At 43.0% G+C, this 21,275-nt stretch overlaps 1 protein-coding gene across 2 annotated transcripts in view; it reads left to right on the top strand.

Moving 5' to 3' along the window:
* LOC309565254 (uncharacterized protein) overlaps positions 1 to 21,275 on the top strand; it is a 177,391-nt gene that overhangs the window by 6,359 nt on the left and 149,757 nt on the right. Inside the window, exon 2 of one of the 2 annotated variants that reach the window (XM_082270134.1) lies at positions 16,603 to 17,276. In XM_082270134.1, coding sequence (XP_082126260.1) covers positions 16,803 to 17,276 — 474 coding nt within the window. In that variant the 5' untranslated portion in view covers positions 16,603 to 16,802. Of the gene's footprint in view, positions 1 to 16,312; positions 17,277 to 21,275 lie in introns of those variants that run through there. The other variant, XM_082270135.1, reaches the window with a different exon arrangement.

The following is a 21,275-nucleotide window of genomic DNA, read 5'->3' as shown; positions in this document are numbered from 1 at the left end:
CTAACAATTTCAGGTCACCTGATTGCTGTGGTAGCCTCTGATCGGCTACCACAGTGATCAGTCACTGTGAAGCCCGCCAATGTGTTTTCCTTTTCTTTCTGTGAATAGAGTAGAAGGATACAATGTTTCTTTCTCATTCCTTGCAGAAAAAAAAAAAAGTGTTTGTAAAAAAAGAAATTAAAATATATAAATAATAAAAAATAAAAGAAAAAAATAAAGAAAAAGACCTAGATCTAGGTTTGATCGAAGTCAGTGCCATGTTAGTGTTTGGGTCAAGGTCAGGGTCGAAGGTCAGGGTCAGTATATTTTGGACAGGATATTTTTTTCTAATTAGCATCAATGTCAGTTATTGTTGGTGTGTTTTAGGTAGGACAAAAAATAAAAATAAAAGCAAAATGTGCACTATTGTTTTTGGGCTGTACTACGGGTACAAAAAAATAGTACCATACACATATATGGTATTGTTGCAATCGTCAGGAGCAGGAGAACTTATTTTGGGTTGTTCTTTCGAGGTAGGTTATGGTAGTAACAACAAATATACAGCAAAATTATAAAAAAAAAAATATATATATATATATATATATATATATATATATATATATATTTTTGTACTATTTTGGGCTAGTTTTAGTCTTAGATAATAAGACATCAGGAGATATTCACAACTATTTACTACCAAATGAAAGCCCAATTTGTCCAGAAAAAAACAAAGTATAATCCACCTGGATGCACAAAGTAGTTGTGATGATATGTATGGTTTTAATAACACATGTCAAAATCGCAAAAATCAGCCTAGGCATTTAGATTTGTTCTACCCTTAGGTACAAAGGGGTTAAGATGGCCGCCTGAACTCTCGTGGAATCTTGGCATTAAATCAGATACCTGCTTTCGCAGAGAAGACTGACGCAGTAGCTAAGGGGACGATTTCCCCTTTAAGCTGCACTAAAATCAAAAAGTTGACTTTACCCTGCAGATAAGACTATAAAAACTCTTACATGTAGTTGCCTTTAAAACAGCTTTAATTTATGTAATTTAGTAAATAATGGCATCAGCTTAAGCTGATGACTTTATTAGCACATGCACAGTACTCTCTGAATGCCTGAACACTGAGTAGATTGAGAGAGTGTGTGTCGCTATTGTGACTCCCGTACGCATGCGTGGAAGTGACGTCATCACGCCCTGGCCATTCAAACAGCTGGAGGGTGCGAAGTATGAACCCAAAAGAAGGACCGGGTAAAGATGGATGCACCTTCAGCAATGACAGTGCAGAACTGAAGGGCCTTGTTTGTAAGGCAAGTCTGTCATAATGTACTAGTATGTGGTGCATACTACCACAATCTGACATTAACCACTTGCCGACCAGCTGCCATACTTTTCCTGCGGCAGGTTGGCTCTGTACCTGTACGTCGCTTCATGAGACAGATAGTGGGGGGCGCACGCACGCCGCTGGATGCGCGTGAATGCGCTGATTGGCCACATGTGAAGCCAATCAGCAGGTACCTGCGATCGCTTCCCATGAGGACAGAACGGCAGTCTGCCATGTTTATATCTGTTCTGTCAGTAATGAACACAGGGATCCCATGTTCCTCCTATTTAGGAACACAGGTCTCTGTGTTCATGCAGCAAACCCATCCTCCACACAGTTAGAAGCACCCACTAGGGACACATTTAACCCTTTGATTGCCCCTGGTGTTAATCCCTTCCCTGCCAGTGTCATTAGTACAGTAACAGTGCATTTTGTTGCACTTTTTACAGTAGTAATGTCACTGGTCCCTCCAAAAGTGTCAGTTAGGTGACCGATCTGTCCGCCGCAATGTCGCAGTCCCGCTAAGAATCGCTGATCGCCGCCAATATTAGTAAAAAATAAATAGAAAATTACATAAATCTTCCCCCTAGTTTGTAGACACGATAACTTTTGCGCAAACCAATCAACACTTTATGGGATTTTTTTTTTTTATACCAAAAATATGTGTCAGAATACATATTGGCCTTAAATGATGAAAAAATTAGATTTTTAATTTTTTTTTTTTTTTTAATGGTGAATGTTTTATAGCAGAAAGTAAAAAACTTTGTTTTTTTTTTCATAATTGTCGCTTTTATGTTTATAGCGCAAAAAAATTTGAATCATAGAGGTGATCAAATACCACCAAAAGAAAGCTCTATTTGTGGGGAAAAAAGGACATCAATTTTTTTTCATTAACTTCGCACGACCACACAATTATCAGTTAAAGTAACGCAGTGCCCTATCGCAAAAAATGGCCTGGTCATTAAGGGAGTAACGCCTTCTGGTCCGTAGGTGGTTAACCCTCAGGAGGACATTTATTTTTTTTAGTTTACTACCACTTTAACAGACTCCCCTTCCCATGTAGCATCTGCACAGTGCCACCTACAGGAAAGAAGAATGCCTGCAGCTGCCTACACACTTTGCTGCTTACAGTATGTATCCATTGGGATATACTGTAAACACTTGCACAGTCCTTATCAGATTCAGGTGACACAATGCACTGCTTGTAACCATGAACAAACACAGGCAGAGTGTCATCATTTTGAAACAAAATGCCAAACAATAGCCAGACAGAAGGTTTGTATAATGATCCTGAAAAGAAAGGACAATATTGACTCTGAAGATGGGTAACAGGTACATTCTATATTTACTATCGCACGCAATATTGCATTTCACATTCTTTTATTATAGATGTCCTATATTGGCCTACATTGGTGAAGAAATTTGATTTTTAATTTTTTTTTTATTGGATATGTTTTATAGCATAAAGTAAAAAATATTGTTTTTTTTTTCTTCTAAATTTTCAGTATTTTTTAGTTTATAGTGCAAAAAAGAAAAAAAAAACAGTGGTGATCAACTACCACCAAAAGAAAGCTCTTTGTGTGTGAAAAAAATGATCTAAATTTAATTTGGGTACAGTGTTGCATGACCACGCAATTGTCAGTTAACGTAATGCAGTGCCAACAGGCATAAAATGGGCTGGTTATGAAGGAGGATAAATCTTCCGGAGGGCAAGTGGTTAAAGAGGATCTTCACCCCACCTCTCCTATTTTTTTCCCTATTCCCCTGCGTACCGGGTGGTGTTGTCTGAACAGTTTGGATACACATCCACCCACCCAGTGGATCAAGCGTTGTCCCGCTGACATCCTTCTGTCAACAGACACCACTCTGTCCAGCGGTACCATCTTTCATGTGATGTCATCCAGAGGCCTGCTGGCTCTTCCGGATTCTGCCAGCGGGGCCTCTTGATGATGGGCCGCTAGGCTTGCCCCTTCATACTGAATAAAAAAACTAAGGCCTCCTGGGATTTATGACGTGTATATCCCAGGAGGCCCTGTGAGCCCTCAACTGTTCTATTTGTGTAGAGGAGAGGAAAAGAGATGGAGAGAGGGAAGTTTATGTAGAGGGAGAAGATCCACTAAGTCCTAACTAGGCCCTCCCCGTTTCGTCTATGTTCCCTCCATCAGAAGAACTAGTTCTCTGCAGAGGCAGGGTTTAGGAAAGCCATTGCCTTTTACCCTTCAATAGACTGGAAAGACATCCTCTGTACTGCACCTTTCCGATGTTGTAACTTCTGTGTCTTATTGCAGAGTTAAACTGCCTGTGGATGGTGCAAAGTCAGAAGGTGACAATACGGCCTTGACAGGCTGGGTCTATAGAAAAATGGTAACACATAAAGCTGTATTTGAAACAGAATATTATATCTGTACTAGAACTAAAGGCAAACCTGTTTTTCATTTTAGATAGAGTAAGGGACATCTGTCAGTTTTTGTTTTTTTTTTTACCATGGGCCATTGGGGAAATTTCCCTTCCTGTCCCATGGCCAAAACAGGAAGTGAGAGGAATCACTGGTTATCATCACTAGAACTAGTGTTCCCATTGGAAGATTTCCCTTCTATTCCTGTTTTGGGAACAACCCAAAGTTTTACATTTTCTTTCACTCTATGTGAACATGACAAATTGAGATGGTGAATCTCCCTAATGAGTGCAATAAAAACCTGACGGGTGCTCCAATCTCTCCCCACTTTCCAAAACTAAAACAAACAAACAGAAAGTGGGCAGGTCTGACACCATGCATTCCACAAACATTCTGTGGGTTGTCAGCCCACAACAGGGCTTAAAGTGGTTGTAAACCTCTTACATGAAAAACGAACAAAGCACATCCTTCTATAGTGTGTACTTGTCTCAATCCAAAGCACTGAGCGTAATTTCTCTCTGCTGTCTAATTCTTCTGCTCTCCACATGAGTCACTACCCAAAAGTTTTCCAACTCCAGGAGACGGGCGGGAGTGGGGTTCTCCAGCACATAGTAGGTGATTGACAGCCTCAGCTGTGCATGTTTCCTTATGAGATTGTGAAGAGGGGGGTGTGTCCCTTCCCTCCACTCAGCTCTGGGATTAAACAGAGCTCTGCTGTCTGAGCTGTGCAGTTGGTGATGTCAGATCTCTGCCCCCTGCCTCTGGAAGCTCAGAAATGCTGTGTAAAATGTGTCTTCAGATAAACAGGTACAACTTCCGTAGGGGAATTTGTTTCATCTCTCTGTATCACCTGAGGACAGTCATTTCACTTGGGTATACGTGAGAGTTTACAGACACTTTAAAGCAGGGTTCCACCCAAAAATGGAAGCTCTGCTTTACTGCATGAAAAACAGGTACCCGCTCCCACTTCCGTGTAAGGGCGCTGCAACGACCTACATCATTTGCGGCCCCTCCTTCTTCCCCGCTCTGCCTTCTGGAAGACACACACAGGTTCAGAAGACAGCGGGACCATTCAGAAAGCACAGTGCAACTTGCGCATGCGCAGTAGGAAACAGGCTGTAAAGCCGGAAGGCATCACTTCCTGTTTCCCTTAGTAAGGATGCCGGCGCCTGCACCCGGAGCTGATGGATGGGTCGGCTTCAGGTGCTAACATCGTGGGCTCCCTGGACAGGTAAGTGTCCTTATATTTAAAGTCAGTAGCTACAGTATTTGTAGCTGCTGACTTTTAAATCCCCCCCCCAGGCTGGAACTCCCCTTTAAGAGCTGAGCACATTTCTAGCAGATCAACAGATATTTTAGAGCTTTACCTGTTATGTGTTTAGTTTTTGTTTGTTTTTTTTATTTTTTGGGGCGGTTTCTTTGCCTTGACACAAGCTTCAATGCAAGTCATAGCATTTTGTGATGTATGTTTATTTTCTAATAATGACTATTTTTGGAACTGATGTATGTTTATTTTAGAAAAACGACTACTTTTGGAACTGTCTGTTTCAAAAGAAAAATTAAGGTAACATTAGCCTGGGATTCAGGCCAGTATTAGAAAGCTAGTTCTAAAAACCGTCATAAAACAATTATATCGCAAAATATAAGATTTTGCATTAAACTGATTAATATTTTTCAAACGATACATGCATGGGCGCCCGCAGTTAGGGGTAAGGGGGGAAAATGCCCCCCCCCCCGGAATCTCAACGTCCCCTTTCAAGTGGTTGTTAACCTCCCTGGCGGTGTGTTTGTTTACGATTTTAGGTGCTGAAAGCGGTACCATTATTTTGCATGTAATTCTTAAGGACCAGCAGCCTAAACCAACTATTTACATATGACTTTTTTACTGTGCGTTCTTCTTTATAACATCTCGGGTATGATAAAGTTTGAAATACAAAATCATAAATTATAATATAATAAATAAATATAAATAAGTTAAAGTGTGTGTATGTATGTATATATATATATATATATATATATATATATATATATATATATATATATACAGTGGGGATCGAAAGTTTGGGCGCCCCAGGTAAAAAATTTGTATTAATGTGCATAAAGAAGCTAAGGAAAGATGGAAAAATCTCCAAAAGGCATCAAATTACAGATTAGACATTCTTATAATATGTCAAAAAAAATTTGATTTTATTTCCATCATTTACACTTTCGAAATAACAGAAAACAAAAAAATGGCGTCTGCAAAAGTTTGGGCACCCCGCAGAGTTAATATCTTGTACTGCCCCCTTTGGCAAGTATCACAGCTTGTAAACGCTTTTTGTAGCCAGCCAAGAGTCTTTTAATTCTGGTTTGAGGTATCTTTGCCCATTCTTCCTTACAAAAGTCTTCCATTTCTTTGAGATTTCTGGGCTGTCTGTCACTCACTGCTCTTTTAAAGGTCTATCCATAGATTTTCAATTATGTTGAGGTCAGGAGATTGTGAAGGCCATGGCAAAACCCTCAGGTGTGTTTAGGATCACCTTTGAGGTGTGTTTAGGATCATTATCCATTTGTAGAAGCCATCCTCTCTTTAACTTCAGCTTTTTCACAGATGGCATCAAGTTACCATCCAAAATTTGCTGAAATTTTATTGAATCCATTTTTCCTTCTACTCGTGAGATGTTCCCTGTGCCACTGGCTGCAATACAACCCCAAAGCATGATTGATCCACCCCCATGCTTAACAGTTGGACAGAGGTTATTTTCATTAAATTCTTTGCCCCTTCTTCTTACCTTTGCTCATTCCGGCCCAAAAGTTCAATTTTAACCTCATCAGTCCACAGAACTTGTTTCCAAAATGCATCAGGCTTGTCTATATGTTCATTTGCAAAGTTCAAATGCTGATTTTTGTGTTGAGGACGTAGAAGAGGTTTTCTTCTGATGACTCTTCCATGAAGACCATATTTGTACAAGTATCTCTTTATAGTGCAATAGTGTACCACAACTCCAGTGTCTGCCAGATCTTTCTGGAGGGATCGTGCAGTCAAACGTGGGTTTTGAATTGTTTTTCTCACAATCCTGCGAGCTGTTCTGTCTGATATTTTTCTTGGTCTTCCAGATCTTGCTTTAATTTCCACTGTTCCTGATGACTGCCATTTCTTAATTACATTCCGAACAGAGGATATTGACATCTGAAAACGCTTTGCTATTTTCTTAAAGCCTTCTCCAGCTTTGTGAGCGTCAACTATTTTCAGTTTCAGTTTTTTAGACAACTGCTTAGAAGATCTCATGGTGCTGATTGTTGGGGCAAGGTCAAATGAGTCTGGGCATTTAAAACTTTTGAGATTGACATCACCTGGTCTTCCCAGAAGATGATTGAGAACAATCCATGACACTGGCAGGTCTCAGCCTTGCAAAGGGGGCAGTGCATGCTATAAATTCTGCAGGGTGCCCAAACCTTTGCAGACGCCATTTTTTTGTTTTCTGTAATTTTGAAAGTGTCAATGATGGAAATAAAATCTAACTTTTGTTGACATATTATAAGAATGTCTAATCTGTAATTTGATGCCTTTTGGAGATTTTTCCATCTTTCCTTGGCTTCTTTATGCACATTAATACAAATATTTACCTGGGGTGCCCAAACTTTCGATCCCCACTGTGTGTATATACTGTATGTATATATATATATATATATATATATACTTTAACTTTATTATTATAATTTATGATTTTGTGTTTCAAACTTTATCATACCCGAGATGTTATAAAGAAGAACACACAGTAAAATATATATATATATATATATATATATATATATATATATATAAAGTACAGTAAAACTGCAGGAAAGGGCACTGGGGGGCAAACTAATGTCAATTTACTTTATTTGTAATGTAATCCAATAGGATTACAATAGATCAGTGTGTTTAACTATTTGAATTTGCCGCCGGTTCCACCCCCCTGCAACGTGACGCCGGGGAGACGGAAGCCGGGGCTCACAGCATCGGGTGGAAGATCCGGCCGCCGTATGCAGCAGGGACCCATCGCAGGATCCCGGGGACAAGGTAAGTAACCTCTACCAGGATCCAGCGATGCTCCCTGGCGGTACCCCGAGTGTGGGTCACACTCGGGAATAACGCCAAGGAGGTTAAGCCACTTTATACCATCCTGTCTGGTCTGTTTAATAATCCTGTGTGCCCCTGTGTTTGAGTATGTGTTTTTAAAAAATAAGCCTTTCTTTACCAGTTTTCAGAGGGCCGAGCACCGCTCACGTGACCTGTCCGCTCTCCACTCCCCGTCTAACGGCTGTCTGCAGTGGGCGGGGCTGAGGATTCGTCACTGTTGTCAGACAGGAGGGGAGGAGGAGGGGAGGGGAAGAGGAGGAGAGAGGTGGCGGGTCACGTGAATGGCTTCAACGTCATGTCACCATGGTGACCAAAATACACAGGTAGGAAAAAGCCTTCAAATATATGTAAAATACCCTATCTATCTATCTATCTATCTATCTATCTATCTATCTATCTATCTATCTATCTATCTATCTATCTATCTATCTATCTATCTATCTATCTATCTATCTATCTATCTATCTATCGCATTTGTGTCACATTTCATTAGGTATTGAACTGATCAGTCTTACCCGGACATGATGGAGCCGTGTCATAGTCACTACTCTTACCTGGTGTCATGAGTGCTTCAGATTTTTCTAACAATGTAGTCTTCCCCCCCCCCCCCCCCCCTATAGAAAAGGTACTCTCTGCCATAGAGGATCTGTTTTAATTGTATTTATTTTTTTTGAATGATCCTCAATAGCAATCACTACTTTTGCTCTGATTCCATTGGATGATTGTCAATCTTCATCCACGATCTTTCTCCATCCAGATGTTCTGCTTTAGACAGTTTTATATCTCCCTGAAACTCAGCCTTAATTTGGACCATTTTATTATTATACTATTGTACTATTGTAAATGACACAAGATTCACATTAAGGATTATTGCAAAGTTCCAGACTATTGTTTCTGAGTGGAGAAAGATGTGCTTTTGGTTTTCTCAAGATTCCGTAGTCCTGGATTGGGGCCTAGAGCTTGAAGGATTCAAAGTGTCCTGAATGGGATGGAACCTTCAATCCTGAGTCTGGATTCTACTGGGTGCCTGCAGCCAGTGTGAGTACACAGGTGTGCACAGTTGTTATATACTCAAGCCTGAGGATAGCTCAGGGCTCCCAGTTTTGAAACAGCTCCCATATTAGAGACAGGAGGTCTCAACTAGGGGTCAGAGATGCCCCAGCAAGCAATCAGAAGGTCTCATCCCAGGAGTCAGGTGGGCTCCTATCAGGGTGTCAGGAAAACCCCTATCCAGAGGCCAGGAGTGTGCTGCGCAGCAGGGCTTTGTGACTAAAGGCTAAGAGGGACAGGTAAGGAGAGCAGCAGTGCTGCCAACAAGGAAGCCAGGTGGTTTGGTACTTTCAGTGGACTTTTCATGATGATGATGCCGGTGGGGGCAACTGATGTTTATGTGAACTCTGTTTTGTTCAATAAAGTGGGCTGCCACGTCCTAAAGAAGCCTTTTTTAACCAGAGCATCCTGGGGTGTCTTGAGGTTTCTTCAGGGGTGACTTGGCAAAATGCCTAGGAAGGAAGGCTGCCTTTTAGTTACACTAAGTAACAGGTTTTCATTGTGCACTATTAGAACCTTCTAACTGCCGGTGTTCAAAAATTTTGTCTGACCCATGAAAATTCCGGACCTCGTCACTTCCTTTGACACTACGTCATAACCCAGCTGGTGCGAGCCCCGGTGCGCATGCGCACAAGACATTTTCACGGTCCAATGAAATTCTAAGACTTAACGAACAGCTGATTGAGAGGAGGAGGGGCTGAGGTGGGACGCACACACCGCCGCGGGAAAATTGCTGTCATGGGCGAACCAAAGGTGCTGGAGAGCCCAAAATTTTATCGTAGGTGGCCAAGACCATTACCTATGGCTGATAAAAAAAGTCTCGGGGATGAAAGGGCGAGACTTCCACCTCTCAAAGGTTGTCTACCCCTGCTCCAGGATATTCAAAAGATTTGAAGAGACATGTACAAATGTGAAAAGTTTCTCCAAAATCTTTTGAATTACCCTCTCGATATGTAAAAAAAGATCTGAAATAACTCTTTAGCCACTTGGAGTATCTTAGCACGTGGGAAACAGCAGGTGGTAGTGGGGGGGGGGGGGGGCAGTTCAACTTTTGCATCAGAGCCCACAAGCTTCAAGCTACGCCTCTGTTTGTAGGGCTACTTCCATTTCAAGTTCAGTAATAAAAGGGTTAGAATAACTCCAGTACACTTATCCAAATCTTGGCCAAATAACTTTCCCCAGCTTGCCTGCCAAGACACATTTATCTGTACCCTTTCCACTTTCCTATGGAAAGTCCATACTCTACTCTTCCTCCATGCAGTCTGATTAGAAGAATTTAGATTCTTTGTAGTGGATCTATGAGTATTCTCACTGTGTACTCTTTATTTACCAGTGCCCAATCACATGCAATGTACAAGCCATGTTATGACTAAAGCCTTAACCTTTAAATTTTAATCTCATAGGTCTGACTTTAGAAATCAGAATTCTGATTTTTATTTTCAAACTTCTAACATTGAAGCAGATAATTTTGACTTTGAAACTCAGAATTCTGACTTTTAATCTAAGAATTCTATCAAACAGTGAATAAAATAGTTCAATAAAAATAATTAGTTCGATAAAAATAATTCCTTTATATGCCACAACCAGATAAAACATAGTGTAATGAAACTTATTCTTATTCTCCTCAGAATAATGATGCATTCCACCAGGTACCAACCCACTTGAAAAGTTTGGGAAGTACACCATGTACACGTGCCCTCCACCGCAATAAAGCCTCTTACCTAGATGATTATGATCCCCAATTACAAAGATAAAACACACATAAGGAACAACCACAGGCTCCTTTGATCATGCTTGCAGGCTTTTATTTTTTTTTAAATATTTAGCCACGCATGGTGTTTTTAAATCAGCAGTAGAGGATTTATGTATTGGTGAGCGCTAATTGGTTGTCACGAACCGGCAGGACTGGTAGTGGATCCTCTGGACCAGAGAGGCGATGGCGCGGGTTGTACTAGAGAACCGGTTCTAAGCAGTTACTGGTCTTCACCAGAGCCCGCCGCAAAGCGGGATGGATTTGCTGCGGCGGTAACTACCAGGCCGTGTCCCCTAGTAACAACTCGACCTCTCTGGCAGCTGATATGGCGTGGTACACAGGGAGTAGGCAAGAGCATAGTCGGACGTAGCAGAGGTCAGGGCAGGCGGCAAAGGTTCAAAGGCGAGTAGTCGGTAGCAACGGGTTCGGCAACAGGCAAGGCGAACTAACACAGTAGGGAACGCTTTCTCAGAGGCACAAGGCACAAAGATCTGGTCCACAAGTACCTTTCTGTGGTTGTGGGAGGAGAAGGTATTTATGGGCAGTGCACAGGTGAAGCCTAATTAAGTCAGCACTGCCTCTCACAAACCTTAACCCTTAATAACCACTTTGGGCCAGGCACCAATCACTGGTGCACTGGCCCTTTGAATCTAAGAGTCCCGGCGCGCGCGCGTCCTTGAGAGCGGGGACGCACACGCCGAGACGCTGGAGTGCTGCCTGGGGGCATACGCTGTGAGCACTCCGAGGCCAGCAGGGAGCCCGGAGCGCTCAGCGTAACATTGGTCTTCGGTCTTCATTTGTGCTCTAGTGTCCACCAATTGCGGATGTCATTTTCTTGAAGATTGTTTTTATCATTTAATGTCCGATCACGTGATTGGAGCAGTCTATAAAGTTCTTTGCTCTGGCATTGCATACTCACACTCCTGTTCCCCTGACGACGCGCTGTGACGTGAAAACCATTGTGCGGGCCATGAACCTGTGACATAATTTTGCCCTAAGATGCCAGCTGCCGCTAAGGCTTCATGTTGTTTGACTGCTTATGATTGACTTGAGTAATATGAGTACCTTTCTGTGGTTTTAACAATAAACGTATATTAGCACTATTCACGCCATGTACATCCTACGTTCCTTTCTCTGTATGGCAGCAATTTGAGTCCAATTCGGGGGTTGTGGCAACTGTAATGGTAAAAATTATATGCTGGGACCCAGTGGACCATACTTGCCTAGCTTTGAGACACCAGTAGGGGTCTGTTGTTCCTTATGTGTGTTTAAACTCTGTAATTTGGGATCTGCTAAGAGGCTTTATTAAGGTGGAGGGCATGTGTGCATGGTGTACTTCCCAAATTTTTCACATTGCTTGGTATTTCTGTTAGGATAGCTCCAGGGCTCTTTCACATATTCTCTGCTCCTTGTGAAGCTTCTAATTTTAAATCCCTATAAAAATTACAAGGACAGACAAGAACCAGTTTGATCAGAAAATTATTGCAAAGAAACTATCGCAAAGCAAAACACATGTTATTAGGTAGATGCAGCCTTCACCGAACACAGGTGCAACATACACGTTCTTGGGCAATTAAATTAAACTATTCAAAGTTTATGTAAAGCAAAACTTTTTTTTTTTTTTCGGTAGAGCCAAAAAAGCTTGTCAGGTTTTTTGTTGTCTGGGATTGTTGGAATGAATCACATTTTCTATTTGTCTTGGTGAACATAGTCTATTTTTTTCCTTGCTTGTAAGATTTCGTCTTGCTTCCCCTTGTGCAGGAAGGGAAGAGAAATCTCCCTGATGGACAGAGATAGGCCAAAAAAGGGTCTTTATTATTCCATGTTATTAGGCTAATCATAAATATCTTTTACTTAAATCCTCAGACGTGAAATATGAACAAAGCATAGCCCTTTAAAGTGTGTACTTTTCTTAAATAAAAGCACTAAGCGTCATTTTTGTCTGCTGCTTCGTTCCTCTATCAGCTTGAATCACTTCTGTCAAGGTTTCCTGACACCAAGAGAAAAATGGTGACAGGGGAGGGAGCTCCATCTGATTGACAGACTCAGCTCTGTTCCTGTGTGTTGTGTGGAGGGGGGGGGGGTGTTCCTTCCCTCCAATCAGCTCTCAGAGCTCTCCTCACTGAGCTCTGCAGAGTGTAACTTCAGCTCTTTGCCCTGAAAAAAGTCTGAACTTTAAACAGATCTAGAGAAGACTGCAGATAAACAGGTGCAACTTAGGTAGGAGGTTTTATTTCATCTGTGTATCACATGAGGCCAGTCACTACACTGGCTATATGTAAGGGTTTACAACCACTTTAAAGCCCATCTCTTAGGCGAAAAAGAATGCTCCCTTGCAGTGGGGCTGCCTGGGCGTTAAAAGCTTGTTTGTGTTTAGGGGGCCAGGAATAGCAGTTTTTCTTACCTGATTCTCCACTCCTGGCAGCCTGCACTCTCCTTTACTCCCCTGCTCTCTGGCAGTAGACTGCCCCTCATCCTCATGCCTAGTGCAGGGCAATAGGCTATGAATTGGTCCTGATGGTGTCAGGGGGCATCTGACTGCCAAGAAATGGTTGCAGGGACCATCTTCCAAGCGGGACTTGAGAATCTGGTAAGTAACAGTTTCTCCTACCTAAACTTGCATTAAACATTCTGTTCCTTGGGGCTCTGCTCGGTCTTGTCATAGGTGTTGTCCCCGTTGAAAGCCATGTCGGAGTCTCCAATAAAGAGTGATGACAGGTATCCCTGTCGATAGATGGGGGTGAGGAGGGAGATCAGACAGCTCATTAAGGCTGGGTTCACACTATCTGCAGCCGCGGCTTGCAGCAGGGGGTTTGTGTGTTTCCCTGTTAACCGTTTCAGGTCCAAATTGGGTTGGAATTTTTGCCTGAATTTGGACCTGAAACAGAGCCAAAGACACAGAGGACCCTTCTGCAGTGCGCTCCGCGGCCACTCCAGAGATGTGTGAACCGGCTCCATTGGGAGCCAGTCACAGTCTCCTGTCATGTAAATTGGATGCAGGGAAACCTGCATCCCATTCGCAGATGTTTGAACTCAGTCTTATACTAAAATGTATAGATAAAGTTGATCCAGGAACATAAATAGAAAAGACAGAGTGCACCGGCTTCTAGTGCAACACCGTTTATTGTTTAGAATTAAAAGATAACAAAGTAACACTAAACACTCACATTGTGTTCAGAGAACAAGCGCATCTATGTGAAACTGTAGTGGCTCTCCCATGTGTAGGGCTTCAGGCTGGATCCAGGGTAAGCTGACAGCCAAAGTTCTCAGTGTAACCCACCCGCACACAACGAGGATCCTCCAATCACCGAGAGACTCAATCCAGATACACATCCAAGAGATCCTCGAGCAGTGCCAGCTGGTATCTGACGCTAAGGTTGCTATGACAACACGTTTCATAGGGCGTGGCCTCCTTCAGGTCTGAGATCTAAAGAAGGAGGCCATGCCCATGCCTCTGTGTATCTGGATAGAGTCTCCCGGTGATCGGAGGATCCTTGTTGTGTGCGGGTGGGTTACACTGAGAACTTTGGCTGTCAGCTTACCCTGGATCCAGCCTGGAGCCCTACACATGGGAGAGGCACTACAGTTTCACATAGATGTGCTTGTACTCTGAACACAATGTGAGCAGGGTCGGTGCTAGACTATTTTACGCCCTAGGCAAGACCAGCTACTTGCGCCCCCCCCCCCAAAAAAAAAAATAAAAAGGGAAAGGGTTAAAAACAACTCTATGTAATACCAAGTGACCCTGATGTGATGGTTCCTCCATGTTATGCTGTCATACCCAGTGACCCCCATATTCCTTCATGTCCTTATGTCCTTCTATGTCACATCCAGGGACCCTGATGTTTTTCCATGTCACATCCTGGGACCCCAATATTCCTCAATGTCATGCTGTCATACCCAGTGACCCTAATGTTCCTCTATGTCACACCAGGGGCCCCTGATGTTCCTCCATGTCATACTAGGAGAGACCCTGATCTTTTTACATGTCACACCTGGGGAAACAATCCCCCATGGCACACAAAGGGACCCCAATTTCTCAGGGCACACATGGTGACCCCGAACCCCTGTTACGCCCAGTGACCCCTATCCCCCATGTCACACCTGGTGACTCCGATTCACCATGGCAAACCTGGTGACCCCGATTCCCTTTCACACCAGGGATCCCCAAGTCACACCCCGGGACCCCAATCCCCTGTTCTGGGGACACCCACTGGGCAGTATGAAGAGAGTGGTACGCACTCTGCCCTCCTTCACCGTAATTCCTTTTCCCAGAACGCTCCTCTCCTGGACCACAGTGCTCACCATGGCTCCAACCGGCTTGTGGTGGATGGAGAAGCAGCAGTCAGTGCCGAGCTCCGGCTCAGGTTCAGCCCACCAGCTTAGTGCAGAGTATCACTTCCTGCTCGGGGTTTAGGCCACTCAGCTCCAGCCGAAGAGGATCATCATGCAGGCAGCACTCCAGTGGTCTCCCTTCCTGCCTATTGGGGCTCCCCCAAACAGCGGTGGAAAGCCAAGGCCTGGTAGTTCTGCCACTGCCTCAGACACCTATCATCTTCCTCTGTGTCTTCTTCCTCGCCCACTGCCGCCTCTCCCCTCAGCTCACAAGAATCATTAATGATGGAGAGAGAGTGCCGACTCATGGCTGCGCCCCTAGGTGGCAATGCGCCCTAGGCAGCTGCCTAGTTTGCCTAGTGGAAGCACCGGCCCTGAATGTGAGTGTTTAGTGTTACTTTGTTATCTTTTAATTCTAAACAATAAGCGGTGTTGCACTAGGAGCCGGTGCACTCTGTCTTTTCTATTTAGGTTTTGGCAGTTATCAGTTATCCCGCTGGTGGACGGAGAAGCAAGGTACATCATTCACCACACCGAGTTAACCCCTTCCTTGGTGAATGTTTTCAGACTTGGTTAAGCACTCATTGGTTAAGATTCATTGGACTCTAGCGCTATGTTGGTATTTTTTGTTTAAAGTTGATCCAGGGAATATATGATTGCCTCTCTGGGGCTCAGGAAGGAATTTTTACCCTTGCTGAAGCTAATTGGATCATGCTTTGCTGGTTTTGTTGCCTTCCTCTGGATCAACTGTGGGTATAGGAGTGTGTATATGGGATTGTAAGATTATTCCCCCCCCCCCCCTTTTTTTTGGGTTGAATGGACTTGTGTCTTTTTTCAACCAGACTAACTACGGTATGTGACTAACTATTTGACTAGCTCCTACTTTGGTTTGACTGCTTTAAAACTTGCAGTGCAGGGACAGCCCCACTGCAAGGTAGCATTTTTGAACATCCATGGGATTTGAACTCAGAACCCAAGCAGCACTTTTCCCTCTAAGATTCAAGCAATATGTTCCTTCCTGAGAATAATAGCCATACACTGCTTTTACAGATCCCTTACCCTCTGCAGTTTTATGAAGGTCACACTTGCCTTCAATATAACTGCAGAGCACTTCAACAGCTTAGTTGTCTTGGATCTTAGAACAGGTGCTTGCTTGTAATTGTATTGCTTTAAATAAAACACGTGAGAAATGAGCACCCAGTTAAATCCATGTAACAACTCGAGAATGTCTTGAAATTGCCTGCAGCTAATGCATGAATCTCATAGCAGTTAGATATCTGAGTAAACAAAGCATTGCTTGCATGATTCAGCAATTAATCCACAGAATTCTCCTGTACTGAAAAGGTTAAGGTCAGCAGATGATATTTGCTGAAGATCTGTTGCAGAAAACTGGCTCAGAGAGGAGAAAGACTCATCCAGTGATTTATTTGTTGCCTGATCCAGACATATAAGCCACAACGAGAGAGAGAGAGAGTGCGAGCAAGCGAGAGAGAGAGAGAAATATAATGTATTCTGAAGCTGATGAACACCAACAGCCAATGGGAGGGAGTCAATTGTTAATCAGTAGGAGAGAGGTGGAGGGTATTCTTCAAGTGTGTAAGTGTTTTAAGCTACTGTAGTGGTGCATGATCATAATCGACGTCTCTTCTTTTTTCTGACAGTGTGGCCAGCTGATATGAAATCTGTTTTTGGGAGACAGGAATATGATGTGATATGCTATATTAAGACGTTTAATTATGCCTCATGCTACAAGATTTTAGCAGAAAGTGTTTCACTATGATGCTGCATTAAATCAAAGGCTGTATGGTACAAGTTTGGACATCCAAGCCTTCGGTGAGCTGGCCACTTTTCCCTTATCGTGATGGAAAATATGGAGAAGGTGCAGGGCCACTTGGACAGTGGACAGGAGATGCATGACCAACTTGCTGTTGACACAGCCTTAAGCACCTTGATAGTAATTCTGGTCTATATTGTAGTGAAGGTGAGCGTGGATGGAATTCGTCAATGGAGAGCCCGGGTGTCCATCCTAGTGGTAGGTGCCGGACCTGTTGGGTTGACAGCGGCACTGGTTGCTGTCCGCTCCAGGAAAGTGCTGAATTTAACCATCTTGGACGAGCGCACAAGAACTGCCCTGTTCTGCAGACCTCAACAGATAGCCTTGGACCCCCGAAGTGTTAAGTTTCTTTTGACTTTGGGAGTCGATTTTGACAATATTGAAGGATGTTGGGACAATGACCACTTCTTTACCAAGATTGGTGTTTTCCAGGAGCATCTTCTAAGTATTCTAGAACAGAGGAAACAAACCCTGGACATTAGAATTCTACTTGGAACCAAAGTAAGTGTTTGGCATAATTATATCTTTGTCAATTTATCTGTCAGTCACTACTATTTTTATTTTATTTATTTAAGGTACTTATATCACACTGTCAATTTACGTAGCTCTTTACATATAGTATACTGTACATTCACATCAGTCCCTGCCCTCAAGGACCTTACAATCTAAGGTATCTAACTCACATTCATACATACACATACTAAGGACGATTTAGACAGGAGCCAATTAACTTACCAGCATGGCTTTGGAGTGTGAGAGGAAACCAGGGTACCCGGAAGAAATCTACGCAGGCACAGGGAGAACATGCAAACTCCAGGCAGGTAGTGCTATGGTTGGGATTCAAACCAAGGACCCAAGTGCTACTAGGCAGAAGTGCGAAATCTCTGCACAGCCATTATATAGTCACGTACCAGTCCTAAAATAAACTATCCTTCCATCTTCACACACTGTTCAGTTCATGAAAATGGATGTAATTGAAAAATGTAGATATTATCAAATCAACCAGGCAGATTTTATGTTTCTAATTAATTTCAGCCAATTTTATGACCAATACTCAACAACTTAAATTCCAGAAATTACAGAGGACCATGTCAAATGAAATATTTTATGGCGAGTAAAAGTGACAAAATCACCAAACTTCAGTTTCATTATTCTGAAGTCGCTTACCAGCTGCCTAAGAGCCGGTTCACACTGGGGCGACTTGTCAGGTGACTTGGTCGCCTGACAAGTCGCCGTGGGTCGCCTGCCATAGATTAGCACAGGACCGTTCTAATAGGAGCGACACAAGTCGCTCCGACTTAGAAAAAGGGTCCTGTACTACTTTGGGGCGACCTGGAGCGACCTGCATTGACTTCAATGATATGAAGTCCGTGCATGTCTCTCCGAGGTCGCGGTGCACGCTGTACACTGCGACTTCACAGGTCGCCCCGGCAAGTCAGGTCGCCTGTATGTGAACCGGCTCTAAACCAGCAACATTTTACTTTTATCACTGCTTTTTTATTATCCTTATCCATGAGTTAATGTCTAATTGGAACTTAGTTGATTTTGTCGCTGGTAAAGCATTGCCAGCAATAAAATCAGCCATCTGATCAGGCCCTAACAGTGCAGATCTCCCTAATCTCTTAATCTCTTTATAAAATCTCAAGTGAAATATTTGGTCTGTTACTGTCAATGTTACTAAGAAATACATACGTTCACTTATGTGGTATAGAAGAAAACATGCACTGGTAATCCTTGGTGACTGTTTTAAGTAATCATGATATAATGCATAACACATATCAAAAAGGGACACACACGTGTGTCAAGGGTTGTATTTATAAATAATTCACATAGCAATTAAGCTAATGAAAGTGTATGTACTGCCATTCTATGAGAATGGGGCAAATTTTTATTAGACTATTTCCTGTGCTCAAATGTTTTTCCTAGATTTAGAAAGGAAAATACTGCATTTGGTCAATAGATGGCGATAAGTATCATAGGAATTTTCCATACTTGTGGCCAAATGTGACATTTTCTGTTTTAAAGCAATGAAAGACATTTGACCATTACATAAAATAGCCTAATAAAATCATTTTTCACCCCATGCGTGCAGAACGGCAACGCTCCCTTCATGCGTTCCAGGCTGGTTCTAACTGCTTCCTGTTTCCGGGCACGACACTTCCACCTTGTGGTTTAGAGTCACAGTAATGTCACGCGGGAGCGCCGACGGGCCCAGCCTGTCTCCCGTTTGTCTGCGCCTCTCCTAAGCAGCATTACATTCCACCAGTGGCCCTCCTTGTTCAATCCAGTGGATCCAGCAGCCATCCACCGATCTCCATCGGACTAGGCCAGCCTGGTATTGCATCAGCATTTTATTCTAACTTTTACCCAATTCTACACTGACTGGTTGTCACAATAAACTTTTACCATCTCCAGTGGCCTTTCCATCATCTGGTAACTGTCATGATAGCACCCATATCCGGATAACGCTGTCTCTCCTGGTTGCTTGTTTGATAAGCTGAAAACTGGGCAACACGTGGATTTCCTCTTTTGTTTTACATTGCGTTTTTTCTGAATTGTGCATTAGTCATAGTACCAATAACTAGAGAGTTCAGCTAAGGATGTCTTTATTATGGTCTTGTAAGAGGGTGTCTAAATCTAGGCACAGGAGTCTTTCAAACGTTTAAAATGTATGTGACTGATTAAATGTCACTATCAAATTAGGATGGACTTCTAAAAATCAAGTAGACCCAGGTAAAATACAATTCTTTTACCACTTTGACATTTAAAAATTAGAAGTGTATGTCTGGAGAAAATACAAAAAATATATACTGAGTTCATCTCTGGTATACACTGCTCAAAAGACATAAAGGAACACTTTAAAAACACATCAGCTCTCAAGGAGAAAAAATATGATGCTGGATATCTATACTGATATGGATGTGGTAATGTGTTTGGAAGGAAAGGATGCCACATCGGTTGATGGAAATGAAGATAATCAACCTATAGAGGGCTAAATTCAAAGACATCTGAAAATCAAAGTGAAAAAATGATGCAGCTGGCTAGTCCATTTTGCTGAAATTTAATTTTGCTGAAATTTAATTGCAGCAACACAAAATGATACTCAGTAGTTTGCATGGCCCCCACGTGCTTGTATGCATGCCTGACAACATCAGGAGCAAACAAATAAACCATTGGTGCAAAGCACCCATCCCCTGCGCTCCGAGTGGTGCAATCCTCTATCCAGCTTGGCTACAGACTTGCAGATGTCGAGAACTATTGACACGGCAACCTTGGAATGCTTCAGCCTTGCAGCCCCTCACAAGACCAGGGTGGTCTGGGAAGGCTAAAAACGATAGACAAACACAAGGGCGCATCGCCCTAGTGCATTATCCTTTAAGCAGGTTTATTAAAAGTAATAGAATAAAAATACTCACAAATGAGTTCTTGATAAAAGCACATCAAACAAAGTTTAAAATCCTCAGCATCGAGATCGGGATTGGATCGTCCCCCGAAGTTGTATAGGCTTACGCGTTTCGAGGCAGCGCCTCTTCTTCAGAGCCTCTGAAGAATCAAGAACTCGTTTGTGTGTATTTTTTTTATATTACTTTTAATAAACCTGCTTAAAAGGATAATGGACTAGGCCGGTGCACCCTTGTGTTTGTCTATCGTTTTTACTGACAACATCAGGGCATGCTCCTAATGAGACGACAGATGGTGCTCTGGGGTATTTCTTCCCAGATCTGGACCAGGGCAACCCTGAGCTCCTAAACAGACTAAGGTGCAACCTAGCAGCGTCGGATGGACTGAAACATAATGTCCCAGAGGTGTCCTATTGGATTTATGTCAAGCGAGCCTGGGGGCTATTTAATGGTATGAATTTCTTTATGCATCAGCATAGGGTCTGACAATGGGTCCAAGAATTTCCTCCCAATACCTATTGGCAGTCAGGGTGCTATTGTCTAGCCTGTAGAGGTCTGTGCATCCCTACTTGGATATGCCTCCCCAGACCATCACTGACCCACCACCAAACGGGTCATGCTAAACAATGACACAGGCAGTATAACATTTTCCATGGCTTCTCCAGACCCTTTCACGTTTGTCACATGTGCTCAGGGTGAACCTGCGCTCATTTGTGAAAAGCACAGGGCATCAGTGGCGGACCTGCCAATTCTGGTGTTCAATGGCAATTGCCAATCGAGCTCCACAGTGCCAGGCAGTGAGCACAGGGCCCACTAGAGGATGTCAGGACCTCTGACCACCCTCATAAAGTCTGTTTCTGATTGTTTTTTTAGTGAAATTCACACCAGTGGCCTGCTGGAGGTCATTTTGTAGGGCTCTGGCAGTGCTCATTTTGTTCCTCCTTACACAAAGTAGCAGATACCAGTCCTGCTGCTGGGTTAAGGACCGTCTATGGCCCTGTTCAACGCTTATAGAGTAACTCCTCCATGCTTTTAAGACTGTGCTGGGAGACAAAACTTCCGGCAATGGCATGTATTGATGTGCCATCCTGGAGGACTT

Source organism: Pelophylax lessonae (assembly GCF_965119305.1).
Source record: "Pelophylax lessonae genome assembly, chromosome: 10".
NCBI lineage: Eukaryota > Metazoa > Chordata > Amphibia > Anura > Ranidae > Pelophylax > Pelophylax lessonae.
The sequence above is the reverse complement of the archived record's forward strand: the minus strand, read 5'-3'. Positions and strand labels throughout refer to the sequence as shown.